The sequence below is a fragment of the Schistocerca americana genome, chromosome 1 (genome assembly GCF_021461395.2).
Source record: "Schistocerca americana isolate TAMUIC-IGC-003095 chromosome 1, iqSchAmer2.1, whole genome shotgun sequence".
NCBI classification, from domain to species: Eukaryota; Metazoa; Arthropoda; class Insecta; order Orthoptera; family Acrididae; genus Schistocerca; species Schistocerca americana.
This window is the reverse complement of record NC_060119.1, coordinates 476743587-476762079: the sequence shown is the minus strand read 5'-3', so window position 1 is coordinate 476762079 and position 18493 is coordinate 476743587. Positions and strand designations below refer to the sequence as shown.

General features: G+C 38.3%; 1 protein-coding gene across 5 annotated transcripts; it reads right to left on the bottom strand.

Moving 5' to 3' along the window:
• Positions 1-1497: 1497 nt before the first annotated feature.
• On the bottom strand, positions 1498-18042 carry LOC124604058 (NADH dehydrogenase [ubiquinone] 1 alpha subcomplex assembly factor 2). Of its 5 annotated transcripts, none has more exons than XM_047136448.1 (2): positions 17887-18042; positions 1498-2137 (listed from the first exon to the last, which is right to left on the bottom strand). In XM_047136448.1, the coding sequence occupies exon 2, from the start codon at positions 2128-2130 to the stop codon at positions 1687-1689; it is 444 nt and encodes a 147-aa protein (XP_046992404.1). In that variant the 5' UTR covers positions 2131-2137; positions 17887-18042; the 3' UTR covers positions 1498-1686. The 5 variants fall into 5 exon arrangements, with proteins under 5 accessions (XP_046992404.1, XP_046992403.1, XP_046992405.1 ...); XM_047136447.1 differs by lacking the exon at positions 17887-18042 and adding an exon at positions 17714-17853; XM_047136449.1 differs by lacking the exon at positions 17887-18042 and adding an exon at positions 17084-17231.
• Between the last annotated feature and the right edge of the window lie 451 nt (positions 18043-18493).

Below are 18493 nucleotides of genomic sequence, written 5' to 3'. Positions count from 1 at the left end.
AAACTCTTGACGACACAACAGTACAGCAAAAACGTCCTCAAGTGTCACCTCTTGCGCAACAGAACTGTGGTGTCATTTATCTACAAGAAAATGCTCACCCACAAATGGCATCTGCCTCTATGATGCTTCTCTGTGATGTTGAGATACTACCACAGCCAGCAAGACCCTCAGATCTTCCCTCAATGGAACATGTGTGGGACAAGTTCAAACCTCAACTCCTTATCAGTGCCAGTATCCAAGATATCAAGGACCAGTTACAACAGCTGTGAGCCAGCTTGCCTCACAATGGCAAATGACACCCTTCCCAAGCAAATCAGTGTAAGCATCCAGGCCAGATGAGGTGAAATACTATATTGGTAAGTCTACTCATACTGCCGTGTTCCTTATGAATGTGATTCAGTTTTGTAATCACTGAAATAATATCACATATCTTCTCAGGGGGTGAAGTTTCATTTTGTACCCTCCTCTCCTAATGGGTGCCCCCCCCCCCCCCCCCCCCCCTCTTTTCTTTAGGCAGTGTAAAGAAATCTGTGGGTGGAATTTGTTATGAGTCCAATGAAGGTGTTGTGGAACCCAGAGACAGGTCTATTGCATAATCACACTTCTGGGATACAATTTATCATTGAAAAAAACTGAATAAAGTGCACTGAACTAAGAGCAGGTTACAGTGACAAATGAGGGTTTTCCAGTTAAATCCAGTCATTCACTGGTAGGCTAATTTACTGATTTCTTTCTCTTATAGACATGTAGATGGTGCATAATCCTGCAGATGAAGCTGAACCATACAGGTGACAATGGAACAGTCATGTTCTACTTAAAACACCATCTATTCCATGTCAATGCTGAAACAATCTTTGAATAAATCTACTTCAATGTGCACTGTCACCTCACTTAATCCACAATTAAGATTATTTCAGTATTTTTGCCTTTGCAAACAAGGTTCAACATAAAACTCATCAACATTTGAAGATTTGTATCAACTGTTGGTATCATAAGAAAAGGATTACAATTATTATATCTAAAAACAAAGATGATGTGACTTACCAAACAAAAGCGCTGGCACGTCGATAGACACACAAACAAACACACACATACACACAAAATACTAGCTTTCGCAACCAACGGTTGCTTCGTCAGGAAAGAGGGAAGGAGAGGGAAAGACGAAGCAACCGTTGGTTGCAAAAGCTAGTATTTTGTGTGTATGTTTGTGTTTGTTTGTGTGTCTATCGACGTGCCAGCGCTTTTGTTTGGTAAGTCACATCATCTTTGTTTTTAGATATATTTTTCCCATGTGGAATGTTTCCCTCTATTAATTCATATCATTAATTTGGATTACAATTATTGTATCACATATTCGTGGTCTCATTTAAATAACAGAAAAGGTTATCACAACAGCAGCTATATTTTGCTTTAATGCTTTAATTGAAATATAATTACTCTGATGTTTCTTTTGTAAACCAGTTCTGTAATGGAATGCATGAGAAATGTTCACAAAAGTAATTCACTGCACTTTATTGTTTTACATGCATAAACAAAGCTCTTACGAGAAATCAGTGAGAGTCATTATACGCTAACTTGTGCCTACATGTTATGAATAACATATTAAAAAAAAAAAACTATAGTCCAACACAAACAACTTTTTTGGCTGGCACAGTCTGTATAAACAACAAATTGCCTCAACGTGTGTTATTTATCTGCTTCCTTACTTTTACCTGGCATTACTTCATATTCATCATACTTTGGAAATGATTCCATTCCTTTAACCTCTTTATCTAAAACGCCAGGATCTTTCTTTCCTTCTTTTCTTGCAAGTTCTGCAGCATTTTTCTTTTTCATTTCCATAATGGCAACACTGCGCATAATTTCCTCTTCCATTGGTGGTGCTGTTCTTCGTCCTCTGAGCCATGCTTCCCATTCTGCTGGAATTTCTTGCTCAAAGTTATCTTTCACAGCTGGTTCAAACCAGCGTGAAGCTTTTCTCTTGCCAACACTTGGATTGGCCGGTATCTCGAAATATTTATTTCCTAAGTAATCTGTTCCTACTGGAGTTCCTCTTATCTGTCGTGGCTTTAGGGACTGGATGAAATTCTTGAATATCATGCCAATAATGCTTCTACCTTCTTTAGCCATCCCGTACCTGTTGTGGAGGAATATACATATATCGGCAATTGTACAAATCTACAGGCAAAACTTTACATTACATACAAGTTAACTTTATGCTACAGAAAAGATGAAAGTTTTATATTTTTTCAAAAGTTATCATCACGGAGACCGCAACTACAAATAACTACCTGAAGTGCAGCTATTAAAATGCAGAATAGGGAACATTAGTTTGACAACTGCTACACTCGAATACTACCAAATTGATACTAATGTTATATCAATGACTAATGTAGATGGACATAGCAGATGGAAGGATTTCCCATGAAAGTAGTGCAAATTAATTTTTCAAATGAAAGCATAAAAAGCCTTTTTAGAATGATGAGACAGATTAGAAAGGAAGCAGAGACTTGGGCTCGCCTGAGAGGGAGAAAGCGAATGGCTTTTATATATATGATGAGACTCTACACGAAAAGTTCTTGAATGAGCAGCTGGATTGCCATTCCAGACAAGAACAATATTTTAAGAACAGACAAGGGTTACATCAGGTGCACTGATGGACTCATGTAAAGAGGCTCATAAATGGAAACTCTGAATAGATACACATTTAGCATTGTTCCACCAACAGCTTCATGTTTGTGGCGTATGAAGAATAACTACGAGGGTTGCCCAGTAAATAATGCCCCATATTTTTTTTCTCCAGAAGTATTTATTCCACAACAATCAAATTTACATATGTGAAAGACTGATGTTTTGTCTACTTGCTTTATTTTTCCACATAATCTCCTTCAAGTTCGACGGCCTTTTTCCAGCGAGACACAAGAGCGTGTATTCCCTGCCGGTAAAAATCTGTACTCTGCCTACGGAGCCAGGTTGTCACTTCGTGAATCACTTCTTCGTCATCGGCAAAACATCTTCCACGAATGAAATTCTTCATTGGCCCAAACAAGTGAAAGTCTGAAGGAGCCAAATCGGGGCTGTAGGGTGGATGGGGTAACACTATCCAACCCACTTTCGCGATGTGTTCACAAGTCCTCAAACTTGTGTGAGGACGAGCGTTATCATGCTGAATCAAAACATCCTGCGGGTTAACATGACGCCCAAGGCGCCGGAAGCGCTGCTTAAGTTTGTCTAATGTTTTGACATAAGCCTCTGTCGAGTCGTAATGCGTCGATCCCGTCGAATGAGAACATCAGCCCGCTGCAACATGTCAGGCGTGACAGCCGTGGGAGGCCTTCCCGACCGCGGCAAATCTCGGAGCTCCGCAGCACCGCCCTCTGATGCTTTCACCCTCTGTGCCCAGCGACCAACAGTACTCCTATCGACTGCAGATGTTCCGTAGACTTTGCACAAGCGTTTATGAATATTGTCCACGGTTTCTTCCTCTGCTACGAGAAATTCAATCACTGCACGTTGTTTATGACGGATGTCACCTGCAGACGCCATTTTAGAAGATTCCTACACCACCGCTCTCTGTCGGAGGAAATTGAAACTTTGTGTACACACGCGGGAAACTTCAAATAACTCGCACCTAAAGTGTCACATTTCTAATATTTTTTATTTCGGAGAAAAAAAATATGGGGCATTATTTACTGGGCAACCCTCGTATTATTTGATGTAAGTCACAAAATGAAGCTGTTTGCATCTGTGCAGGAGATCTGTGACCTTTGAAATGTATTAGACTATAAAAATCAATGTCTTAGTCACATGCTGCTTTACTAAAACTGATCACTGGTTTGCAGCCATTATCAGATCTAAAAATGATAAAATATAAACAAAAACATATCAACAGACTTGTAAAACAAGAGAATGGACTTATTAAATGCACAAACAACATGAACAAGTTACCTACTTATTACAGCAGTGACAAGAAGGTTCTGAGTCAATACATAGAAAAACAGGTGCAGTGATGAAGTAAAAGTTACAATGACTGTCACTTGTGAAATACCACTCACACACAACTGAAAGAGAGAGAGAAAATTATAGTAAAGTCCAATCATTCCAAATTAATAATTTGCAAATGCTTCTTGTGGAAGACAAAACTTATTTATTGCAAGTATTTTTCTTCGTTCTGTCACTGAGAAATGCTGCTACGGACTTCCTATCAAAGTATGGCAGCACCTGACTACAATATACGAATGGAATATCTTTAAACAAACTTGAAACAGCACATATTCATTCACTGATATGTTTTATTAAATCTATTTTCATAGCAAAATTAACTTCAACCCACTGTGACACAGCTCAGACAAAACTAAGCTAATCAACAAGTCCCGTGCAGACAAAGCTGCTGAAGCATCTCTATTGTTTTAACAATGGCAACAAGTGCAAGTGTTATTGAAGATAATATTTTAACTGATTGACAATTAGAAATCATATTTAAGAAATTAGTGCACCATGACGCACAGAGTAAAACCTTACAATCCATAATAAGATTTAATAGATTCACATACTTTCCAAACCAAGACTTGTATCATGAGTGTTTTTAACAATTAGTATTACAAATTCTTAATATTAGACATAATTAGATTGTAATTTTTCTTGTCGTCATTTGCAACCATTCCTTTTATATTTTACATCTTTTTCTTTACGTTTTTCTATTTCCATTTATATAAAAAATTCAAATTACCACACACATTTTTATCCATCAATTATATACTTGATATTATCAAATTATTGTAAAGTTGCTATTAAGGAAATCTGCACATAATCTGTTGAATAATAGTATACGCAGAAAATCAAATGTGTTCATATACATTTACATGAATAATGGAATTTGATGTGTATCGTGTTGTTTAGTAAACTGGTGCATCATGATCCACAATTCATGGGTCTTGATAAATCTGTTACATTACACACACATAGATCGATAGAGAGATAGATAGATAGAGAGAGAGAGAGAGAGAGAGAGAGTTGGGTGGGTGTGTGTGTGTGTGTGTGTGTGTGTGTGTGTGTGTGTGTGTGTGTGTTTTGTAGACAAAATTAACTTTTATATCTTTCTAAAATATGGCATAATCTGTATTTGTAAAAATAGATAATAAATTTAATATGTGTAAAAGCCATAAATCCACCCATTTCATGCATGCTGAGGGACTAATACAAAATGCAAGATAAAAATTCAAAGCTTAAAAACAATTTAAAAAGTACTTGAAGGCTGTATTTATATAGTTGGTTCATAAAGGTATCATATGAAAAGCAGTACATCACATCTTAGCTGACACACAACTTTACATCTGAAAACATAAAAATGGAGCCATTATACTGAAAGTAAGACAGTATAAAATAAACTTGAAAGCATGAATTATAAATGTAAGTTTATCTGAACAAAAATGTAAGAGAGTGAATAGTGACAAAGTAGGAATTGAAAATGATACAGCATAACACGCAGCACACTAATTTGTGAGATTCTATGAGCCACACCCACATCAAATCCACATAGCGAATTAACAACCATGGTACACAGGTCAGCCCGAGTTTGGTTTCTACATAGTTTCCAGCACTCATTTAGGAAAATTCTGGGCTGATTCCCAAATTATGCCTCAGAATACAAAACAAAAATTGTTAAAATATGATAACACACAGAGCAAAGTTTACACAATTCCCTGGCAGATGGAGCACATGTTGATGACTGTGGTGTCACGAAGAGCTTTCAGTCACAAAGTTTATTAGTAAAAGTCACCAAAATGTGAAAAAAAATGAAGCCTGTACAAGACAGAATAACACTAGGGAAAAAGAAAGAAAGAAAAATACATATTACAGAATATATTCAAAATGTATAAAAGTCACCCCTCTCTCCATCTTTTAATACATGTGTTACATGCATGTATGTATAAATACACTGGCAAAGAAAATTACTACGCCTGGAAAGACAACGTCAATTTGGAACTGATGATGGCCACACGCCACTGGGAGATAGTAGATGTAATGATAATGGTTCAACATTGTCCACCAACAGACAGTGTAGTGGCTTACCTATCAGAGCACCATCTGTATCTAATCTTTAATAGGGAATGCTCACAGCCAGAGGGCTCATTTCGGTGCAAACATTTGAAGTCAGCTGGCAACCACATCACAGAGAGGCACTCACGCTTTCTACAACCGAGCGAGTGAGCTTGAAAGGAGCCAAATTGTGGCCTTTTGAGTGGCAGGATGGTCCTTTCGGAGAATTACCACATGAGTTTTGGACACGCTGTGACAGTTGTGCAATGATGTTGGTATCCTGTGAACATTCACACACCCATAGATGATGTTCTGGCTGTCCACATAGTGTAGATGTCTGCCAGGATTGCCATATTGTAAGAGCAGCAGTGGCAGATCACACAGCTACCACAGCACAGATAAGAGGGCTTGTGAGCCCACATGTGTCAACACGAAATGTTGCAAACTGGTTATTAGCAGTGGGACTATGGGCACATACACTTGTAGCCCTTCTTCCACTCATGTCACGGCACCAACATGCACGGCTTGACTGGTGCTGTCAATCACTTGGATGACAGATTGGTGTGCCGTGGTCTTCAGCGATGACAGCAGATTCTGCCTGCAATATAAGTTATGGTCATTTGCGCACATGACATATACTTGTCGAATGCTGTCTCGTAGAGTGCATTGGTTGGTAGATACACTGGCCCCATCACAGGCCTTATTTATAGTCTGTGGTGTGATAAGCTACAACTCTCATTCATTTTTGGTGTTTCTGGAGAGGTGCTTGGTATTTGCAGAATATTGTTAGACCCGTTCTTGCAACACAAAGGTGATGCATTGTTCCAGCAGGGTAATACTCCCCCACACACTGCCTGTGAAATTCAACATGCTCTGCAAGATGTTCAGCAACTCCCCTGGCCAGCACGATCTCTGAATTTGTCTCCAATCGAGCACATATGGGATATAATGGAACGAGAAGTGACTCATGTGACTTATCAACCAACAACTCCTACAGATCTACATGAACAAGTCGAGCAGGCATGGCATAATGTATCCCACAATAGTATTCTTTATCTTTAAATCATCCGGATGCCAGAGTCAGCTTCTGTATTGGCACCTGTGACAGCTACATAACATACTCATATGGGTGTTTCAGCATGGGTTGATAACAGGTATCACAGAACTTCACACAATTGATTTTCTCCGGATGCAATATTTCTTGGCATGGTGACATCCCCTGGCCTTCCGCCTACCCCCAGATCTCAGCCTCTGCGACTTTTTCCTTTCCGTTTATCTTAAGTGAAAAGGGCACGTCACGAAGACACAAACCCTCAAAGCTTTGAAAAATGCCATTGGAAATGAAACTGAAACCATAGCAGATGACATGTTGCAGCAAGTGGTGATGAACTTCAAGTACTGCCTTAACAAACGACTTGTCAGTGAAGATCAACATTTGTATGACACTATTTTCTATCCTCGATTTGTTTTCCTTCTGTTAATAAAATTTTTGAAGTTGCTCTATACATTGTGCTTACTTTCAAACATGTAGGATCAAAAGTGAAAATTTGACAAGATTTTAAAATTCATCTGTTTCACATCCATCAGCCTGTCTTTCAATTGTCTGTAACAGGTACTTTACTAGTAGCAATTATTGTAACCTTTACTTTATCTTTAAATTTGCAATCTCTACTTTTGTTCTTTTGTCTGTTGACTGTGTGCCTCCATCTCCCTCACGTACTCACTAGGTAAATAACACTGCTTATATTTTTGATTTGTGTGTTCTCACTTATAGATCTGATGGTGGTTGCAAAGCCAAACAGGTAATCTTTTTTAAGTAGTGTATGACCAAGACATTGGATTTTATAATCTAATTTGATGTTTGTCCTTATACTTCAAAAGTTGAGTACCACTATGATTTTTTTAAGCTAAGTCAGACAGCGAGTTCACATCTGTATAATGCCATTTGCATATGCATATTCTTTATTGAAAGATAAGCTTTAAAACATCTCATGACAAATACGACTCTCGTCCACTTGCCCATTCCCCCTAGTGTCTAACGGTAGTAAACTCATACATAACTGTTAGACCTTCCTTGAACAAGAAAGGCCACTACAATTTTTGATTTACTGCTATAAAAATTGGGTGAATTAAAAAGAATCTGATGATAAAGTGGTGCAGCTATGGATGTTTGTGCAACTTGACAGCCCATAATAATACATACCACATAAATTTCTGACACTGATGATGGAGTCTGGATAATACAATAAAAGCAGAGGACATACATCCACCAGACATAATTATGAGAATTATGATCAGTTATCTAGCTTCTGAGTAACGGTTACTGATTACCTCCTCCCTGCATGGATTTTAATCGAATGTTTCCCAAACATCAAACAATAACTATCTGCAAAATTAAACAAAATATGGTGCCTTACCTAATACATTGCCACCACTATGACAATTCTGACAGCTCCACCTCATCCAAGAGACATGACAACCACCATTTTCCATCTTGTATTATCAACATCTCTTGCTTGTTCTGATTGTGTGGTAACCAAGGTACTGTGCAACATCTCTAATCTATGCTTCAGGCAAATCTAGTGAATACGCATAGTCTAAATAAAATGCATTCCAACAAACTCGTTGCATACTTGTCCCAACTGCAGAACAATTGAACATGGGCATTACACACTCTACTACTTATGCATGGTTGGTCCCCCCATCCTTAGTAAATAAACTCTATTGTCATGATAGTAAGGTTGGTGATGAGGGGGTTCCATATCCTCCATATGTGTAGTAGCTCAAAAGAAAGTTTAAAGCACTGCAGTAAGTTTATTTACAGTAAAGTGGAGTGCTAAATAAGATCACATTGTGGTTACTTAATGCACCAGTCAATTTATCCACAACTTCCGACAGTAAGCCTCTCTCACCCACTACATTTCCCTCACTTTAAGAGACAAGTGGAGATTGGAGCTCATATTTGTGATGATTACACGCATTTGTACTTCGAGGATTACCAGGTGCTTGAACTAAAGGCTCTGTACTCCTTCCCTAAGATAGATTTCGAAACATGAATTTCTGAAGGAGTTAGCTCCACTAATGAACCCAGCAGCCAGGACAATCATACTGGGCCTGGACCTACATGGCTTACATTGCAAAAACCCTGAGCATCAAAGGTATCAAGTACACACTCTTACATACTGCATCTTCATCCAGTTGGCTCCTTACAGAGAAGACTGTAGAATGCCTAAAGTTTCAAGAATCCTATTGATCACTGTCATTTTTAGCATAGTCCGATACCTCAACAATGTCTTGTTGACAAATAAGCATTAACAGCTGTCCTTCCCCACAGTATTTCAGACAAAATGACTGAACTCGTTGCTTGCAGATTGTAACCAATTCTATGACCAACTTCGTCTTCAGAGTAGATATCTTCAGTCTCTTTGGGCTTGTAGTTAAGTATTCCGTCAATTCTGTTTTCAATAAAATATCTTACCTGACTTTGGAGGACCACAGCCAAAAATTTATGGAAATCTTCTCTTTGGAATAAGGATGCATAGCAGATTACAAAGTTCAACGATATGGAAAGTATAGACTGCTAGCACCATATAGTGGAGGTGCTGAGTCACAGATGAGCACAGTGAAAAAAGACTGCTAAAATATTAAATCTTTTGGACAAAATCCCTTTTTCTACACTACAACACACATACATGGCCACTGTCTCAGGGCACTAGTGTGTGACTGGCATCTGACAGAGTAGGAGTCTACTGGATGGGTGGTGAGGATACACAGGTGGGGAGAGATATCAGAGTATAGGTGGGAAAAGATGCCAGTGCTACTGCCGAAGCATGCAGGGATTTGATGGGGACAGAATAGAGCTGCTGGATGCTGCATCTGGAGACTGGGCTGTGGGATGGGAGAGTGTGGGAACTGCAAGTGCACAATCAATGCACAATTCATCAACTGGTTGTTACCATTTGACGAACAGAGCAATTGGCAAAACTAGCAGAAGGAGAGTGCTTCGCCAAAATATATTTGATCAATAACTTTTTTACAGTTTCTGCTCTACAAAGCCTCACAAAATGTAATGGTGTAAACACACTGTTTACATATAACACTACGAGCACTTAGCTTTTGGTTTAGTCAGTGCACCAGTTACGTTTCAAGCATATTTAGTACAGCTCACTCACTCAATGGAATCCTACATTAACTACCTGGCTGAGATAATTCTAGCAGGTAGCTCCATGCAGGAACATACTGTCAATCTAAGGAGACTATTCACAAATCTAAAACAACTGGGTCTAAAAATCAAATTGAAGAAATCTGAATTTTCCCTAACTAGCACCAATTACTTAGGTCACATACTATTTAAGAAAGGCATTCAGCTGAAAAAACAGTACTCGACTGCAATTAATAATTCGTTCCCTCTGAAAAACATAAAAGGACAGATATCCTTCAGGGAAAACAAATAATTCATACCCTGTGGCAGGATGTACATATCTGTTAATTAGCTTTCCAGAGAGGTGTTCTGTTCAATAAGGCAAGAGAATATGACAAAGCATTTTATGCACTAAAGAATAATTTAAGACCTGTGTCATGGCTGGCAACATTTCCTTTCGGAAAGCTCATAACCAGGGTGTTGAAGTACAGTGTTAGAGCTGTGTTAGTGCCGAAATATACCTATGCATCAAAGCGGCCTATCACGTTTGCATCCAAAACTTTAATTTTGATGGAGCTAAACAATCTGCAAGTTGAAAAGAATGCCCTAGTCATTGCTAACACCTTTAAAAATTAAATGTTTTTCAATATAAGACTGAATTCCACTTTGGAACACACAGGTGGCTTTCAGAAAAACTCGTTCAAAGATTACAGAGGGATGTCCTCATGAGAGCTACAACAAACCTAAGAAGCCTAGCAAACGAACATGAACGCACCAACATGACAACCAGAGTGCTCCAGACTGGACATCTGGTATCCAACTTGGACGGATACCAGCAATGGTCATCGCTACATGCAGATTCACTGTCAACACTGATCTGATGGCACTGAACTTGCTCGGCATCAAAGCCAGTGGCACACTCAAAGGACAAGCAATGAGGAGCCCCTTTCACAGAGGCAAAGGCAGCAGGTGCCACATCCACAGCCATCCCTGCAGTAGCTGCTCCCTCCACTCCAACATCCAGCATCTATATATGCCTGGGCCAAATTGGGAACACCAGTGTCAAGATGAGGCACACCGGCGCCAATCAGTTGGCTTTCAGATGACTTCACACGTTCCACACACCGTGGTACCACTGCGCCTGGAAAAACTGTTGGAACTGCAGGACAAAGACATACCAATGAAGAAATAGGGTTCACATTTGCCTGATGGTGAAATTTTACTGAGGTTGCCAATCATCCCAGATATCGTCACAGTGCTGATGCGACCCAATGACTTAGGCAGGATGCTTCCATCGTGCTTAGTGATTTGAGCTGGCTTTACGATGGAGCTATCACAGGATGGAGCATTTCTGGCCCTACACACAGGCTACAGTAGACAGACAATTCACAGCTCAACCAGATGACAATGCATTTAGTAGTGCTATTTATTATGTTGCAAGAGTTTGTGTGTTTTTGATCATCAGTGAAATTTAAGTAACTTGTAATTTAGTTTACCACTGCAGTTGCTTTATTCACTCAATTCACATGACCGATGCTGTCTACTTGTCTTTCTGAGAGAGTCCCTGTCTGATTAGTCAGTAAAACTGTTCATTATTTTACAGTTTGTACTAGTAGGAAATGGATAGGGATAGTGCTTGTTGTATGGGGACACAGGTGACTCCTTCAGGTAGTTGGCTGTATTAGCAAAGGCAGCTACCATCACGTGTGGAGTGTAAGCATGGTTCACCATTTGCTGTGTCACATTCGAAATCACCCTGGTCCTCTTGTTTGGTGCTGGCTGGAAAGCCTAAACCAGAGGCTCAGAGGGTTTTGAAATGATCTCAGATGTAAATTTTTCAACCTCTGATATCAGGCAGAGAACTGTAGAGTCCCCTTAATAGGTCAAGAATGCATTATACAAAGGAAGCAGCTACTCAGGTAGCACAGTACATGTGGCAGGCACATAGGTTGGAAAGCAGCTATTCGGGTAACATAGTGCATGTCAAGTTACAGGAAACCCTCCTTAGGGTCAATGATAAAGTGCCTGCCAAAATTGAAAGACAGATCCACCATCTTATTTTCAGAGGAGAATTTTAGACCTTGCATTGGAAATATGAAATGATAATGTGTTATTAGTAAACTACTAGAGTATCCATGGAAAGTCCAAGAATTAGTCTCATTTATTAAATGTATAAGAAACAGAAAGTGGGCTCAAACAGGAAGTGAAAAACAGCAAAATACTAAATTCAGATTGGAATATACCACACCACAATCTATCAAGAATAGCCTAGGCATCAAAGGTGACAGCATAATTTTTTCTGTACAGAACTCTGTAATGTGCAGTGAGGTTATAACACATTCCTAAGTCTGTATAAAGGTAAGCATCAAGCGTGGATCGAAAACAGCAATTGTGTGCTTTTATAGATCACCTGCATCTGAAGCTGGAGTGGCCGAGTGCTTCAGAGACAACTTTGAGAATATCACGAGTAAGTTTCTTGATCACGCAATTGTAGTAGAGGGCATTTCAACTTGCCAGTTATACAGTGGAAGACTCATGCAATTAAAACTGATGTCAGAGAAAGGGATTCACGTGGATTCATTCTGAAGGTCTTATCTGAAAATTACTTCAGGCAGATAGTTAAAGATCCAATACCTGTTGGCAATGTCTTAGACCACCTAGTAATTAACAGATCCAAACTTTCTGAATCAGCTAATATCAAGGAAAGAATCAGTGATCAAAAGGTTTGAGAAAACAATGGCTACTGGAAAAGAAATGTTAAAAAAGGTAGGAAGACATTTTTAGTGAAAAAGAGTGATAGGATACAAACTGCAGAGTTTCTAAGTGGTCAACAACAAACATTCAGCTCTGAGAACGAACACGTAAAGCACAACTCAAAAGCAATGTAAAATACGCCTTAGACAAGTATGTACCCAGCAATGTTGTGAGGGGTGGAAAAACTGCACTGTAGTTCAATAACAATGTAAGCAAGAGAACAATCTACAATTTGGAGTCAAAGAATAGTAGACAAACAGACGATGAACAAAACCATAACTAGCATGAGGAAAGTGATGCGAGAAGTATTCGATGAATTTTGCAGAATGAGCTGACTAAAAACCGTAAAAAGTTTTGGGCTTATTGTATAATCAGCAAACACATCAAAGTCATCTCTTTAGTTGCCCAGTGGCCATGCTTTGATTTAGACAGAAGATAACAGAGAAAAAGCCAAAATAATGAATTCAGTATTCTGAAATTGTTCCACTGCGGAAGAATGTAATATGGTCTCTTGTTCCAATCGTTGCATGAATGCCAAAATAGAAGATACTGACACAGATGATAGCAGAATAAAACACAAATTAAAATTGCTCAAAAGTGCAAAAGCAATTGGACCAGATGAGATATGTGTAAATTTCTGCAGAGATTATACAAAAGAACTTCCTCCCCTTCTAGCAGCAGTTATCATAGGTCACTGGAGCAACAAAAGGTATCTACTGATAGGAAAAGTGCAGATCATTCCAGTTTCCAAGAAGGATGGTCAGAAAGGCACACACAACTGAGCAGCTCACAGAAGCACAATGTTAAGTGCCACAACCACGTATGGGACGAAGGACCTAACTGCCGCTGTCCAGTTAAATGTTTTGAGAAAGTAGGTGAAAGCAATGTGAGGCAAACATTCAAAAAATTCCAGCAAATTGGTGACTTTGATGTTCAGTATGCATCTGGCTACCAATCTAAGAAATATATGAAAGTGGAAGGTGAATTCTGAACAGCCACCATCTTTACTCATCAGTGAGACATTACATCTTGACATTTAGCACAAAGTTAGTTTCAGGAAAAGTGGGAAGCAAAACAGACTTGTTATTCTTTGATTAAAATACGATAAACCCAGACTCACTTTAAGGAAGAAAGTTGCTCACCTTCTGTTTCTCTCAGATTACATCCCTCCTGTTTATCAAGGATTATTCTTGTCACTAAAACCAACATGTTTGGACATTGGGCACATCTGTGATGAGAGTGATCAAGTACTTTCAAGCAATGAGCTATACATCCGCAGCTCGTGGTCTAGTGGTTAGCGTTGCTGCCTCTGAATCACTGGGTACTGAGTTCGATTCCCAGCTAGGTTGGGGATTTTCTCTCATTCGTGACTGTAGCTAGATTGGATTGTGTAAAAATTGGACTGTCACATCTGTACAGGCGCTGATGACCGCACAGTTGAGTGCCCCGCAAACCAATCATCATCATCATCATCATCATCATCAATGAGTTATACAGTAAAGCCTTCTAGTAATTCTGTGTAAATGTTACCATGTGATTATCTATCAATATGTTTCGTTGTCGATGTTTGTGATTTGGACAACACAATGATATCTCCACTACAGTAATGAGCTTATTTTTGTATTTTTTAACATGTTATAGTCTATTTCCTGTTCTTTTTATGTGTTTAACGAAGAATAAACATCTCAAAAGCCATTCAGAACAAAATGGATGTTAGAATAAAATTACCAGATTTGTGGTTCAATTGCAAACTCCAAACACCGAATTTTGCACTTACCATTTTGCTACCCTGAGCAGCTCAATTATAGGCCTATGGGGTTGATTTCAATCTGTTGTAGAATTATGGAGAAGGTTTTATGCATGCATAATGCAAAGTAACTGGGGAACAAAAATCTCCTGCATAAAAATCATCAGAGATCTTGCAAAATTCAAGTCGTTCTGCTCATCCAGAGACCCAGAGAGCTGTAGACAAAGGCACCCAGGTTGATTCTGTATTCCTTAATTTCCACGAGGAACTTGTTACAATTTCACACTGTTGTTTAGAACAAAATATGAGTTTAGCAAGTATTGGACCAGATTTGTGATTGGATACAGGACTTTCCTGCAGGTAGAACTAAAACTGACAAATACAAAGGTTATTTTTGGAGAACTCCTATTGAGTGCTATAGACCTGTCATTACTTATATTTTATTGTAATGATCTAGTGGAAAACAATGGAAGCTCTGTGACACTATTCATGGGTAATGATATTGTCTATAGCAAGGTTGCAACATCAGTAGACTGTAGTGAAATGCAGGAAGACTTGCAGAGGATTAATGGTTGGTGCAGGGACTGCCAACTGACCCTGAATGTGAATAAAATGCAAATAAATAAATGTGATGTATTGTGCATAAATAAGGGAAGAGAGTCACTGCCAGATTGAAATTCATTAGGAGACTCTTACAGAAATTTAATTCATCCACAAAAGAAGTTACACAATACTTATGTTTGACTGATTCTCAAGTACTACTCATCAGTTTTGTAGAGCATTACAGAGGTGTTTAACAAACCCCAGTGGTAGATGTTAAAGGTGAAGTGTTCTGCATTTCATCACCATCAGCAATATTTTTTTGCAATGCAAAATCTGTATCATAGACCAATGGCTAAGTTAGACTGAAAGGTAATAGTGAGTTTATAAAATGGCAGATACAACAAGAATCCACCTCTGTTTTGCACTTCACATTTCATAGTTATATTTAAAACCACAGTTTCCCACTGAGGTCTAATCTTTTGAAGATTTCAGTATAATTTAGGGCATCAACAATTAGAACATTCAATTTTCCCAAATGCCCCCAAGACTTTGACAGTTAAAATACATATGACTGTACATCATAGTTGCCACAGTGATAAAGTATTGCTTACTGATAGTTGCCTTACCAACAGCATCATTGGACAAATGGTTCCAAGCTAATAAGCTGCAGTTTAATTACAATAGCCCGTGCAATAATGACAACAACTGTGCATGTCAGATTTGAATTTAAAGTAAACATATGAGAAAAATCATTAATTAGATAAGTGACTTCATGTCACAGCTATGTTATATAAGCAGAGCTTTCCTACTTTTTGCCTATCTGTACAGTAAATATTATGATGCATGTAGCTATTGCTAACTTTGTTTTTGTCATTTTCTGGGAGTCATTTAATACATTTGATACTGCTAATGGGCAATGCCCAAATTATCAAAATGATTTTTGTAACAATACGATGCAATCATGTACCAGTACTTTCCAAATACTGCACTGAAATGGTAAATGGAAATTTATATGGTTATTTTAATTATTCAAGCAGAAACGTAATTATATTTACTAATGTTCTAGCATGGCACTCTCTTCACAGTACAAATCTGTTTATTAATATGCCCATTGCTCTGTAATATTTATGTTCAAGGACATGAGAACTTGCTTGTACCTTTACTTGACAGACATAATATTGGCTAAGATTTAGTGTTATGCTTAACAATGACAGCTAGTGTGTCATGTAACAGAAACATGTAGAGATATTCTTGCATATGGTAGAATCGAACGTGGCGACAAGCAAAAGTAAATGGCAGGATATGATGATGGACTGGTAAAATACAAGGAACTAAAATCTACGACAGGCAATTGCTTATAAAATGCCTACAAAGTTTGCCTACATGTGATACCATTCTTGTATGGAGTGTGAATCAACACTGATCAATGATGGGCAGCAAGCAATTATATGCATAAAAAAGGGAGGGGGAGCAATGTTAACAGTCAAGAGAGAGAGCCCAGAAAATGCTGTAAAGGCCAAGATTGCTGGCACTGGAAGATGCCTACTATTTAGAAAATTCCCAACAGCTGACACTGAAACTATGACACATGCTTCATGCCTCAATCTCTGAGAAGGGAGTGGAAAATAAACTGAGACCTGTGAAATCTTGAACAGGACCACATGTTGTATAACTTACTGTAGGCCTCCTCCATGTGAGAAGATATCTCAAATGTTCAATGATGGCTACATAAACAAATTTTAAAAATTAATTAAAGACAACTCCAATGACATGATTCCAGAGGTCTTGGGATTGCTACAGTGACTGGGAATATTTTCTGGTGCGCACTACACCGAAAATAATTGTTTGGTTTTAATTACCAACGTCTCCATTGATAGAAACTCCGAACAGAACGAAAGCCAGAATTTAAAATTTAATTACTTCTGCACATGAAATACGGCTACTCTGAACACACAATCTTTTCTCACCTCATGCAGATTTTTTCTTTCACGAAGATATATCATTGAAGCACCAACTTACACATAACTGTGCAAGTAAACACTACGAAGAAGACTGGGGCAACAGGATCTTAAGAAAGAAAGGAAGGAAGGCCACACGGCGGGAATAAAAGAAATATGGACACAGAGGAAGGCAGATGCCCACTTCTACATAATTCGCGTAGTTCTTATGGGTTTATTCGCTTACAATAACAATCATTTAATGTAGCAAATGAATGGTACGAGTTGAGTCGGAAGTATTTTGTCTAATTTGTCTAAAATTGTATTTGATAAAATGCTTCATTTGTGGTGCTGGGAACTTGTCTACTGGGCTGCAAATAGTCATTGACATTTTTTTCTATATTTTTAACTTATTTTGGTACAAATATGAGAATCACAATTTTACGTTATTGTACACAAATTACAACATGGTGAGGCCACATGAAACTGTGTGGAACAAAGAGAAAAGAACATCACATCACACTGCTAAGTCTAAAATGTCAATACATTTATGTTTTCATTGCAGACTCAATAAGTCAAAAGTTTCGTATTTATATCCGACTAATTGCATTTACTCTCTCATTCCCCATGGTCACAGAAAACTGAGCGTTCCACACTTATAAATTGAATATTTCTGCCTAACGCTTTCAGTTATACTCAGTACATCTATTCATTCCCAAACTTACTGCCTTCTAAGTCACGTGTTTGTCCACCAATGTTGCAAGGATTATTTGTGCACAACACACTACATGTCGTCTGCTTTCTGCTTATCACAAAGAAAGTCTTTCCTTTATTCAGTTTATTGTTTTTTTTTCTCCCCCACTTCGGTTAGACAACGTTCAGGCGTTCAGTCATTGCTCCATAATAATATCTTTGTTCAACCAGTATCCGCTTCTTTATAGTGTAGTCTGGCTTTCCCTGTTCCTTACTGTTTACTATTAAACTTTGTATCTTTATCTGTCCAATACATATAAATTCGATTATCTCCTTGTACGTTTTAATATTGGGTTCAGAATGTTAACTGACATTGGTTGCGGGATTCTTGATAACAAATGCTAAAAGCTTGTTCCTTGACTCACTATATTTTCGATTTTGAAATAATATATGGTTCGTGTCTCCCTGTGTAGTATCCTCATGTTAAGCGTTAATTATTTTCTGTGTCTTGTAATGTGTTTTTATATATGTTCCATGCAATAATGCTGATATAGTTACTCTGTGTCAGTCAGTTGTTTTCTTATCCGAACATGCTGTAGTGCTGTACAGAAGTGAATGATATATTAAAGTGTTCTCCTT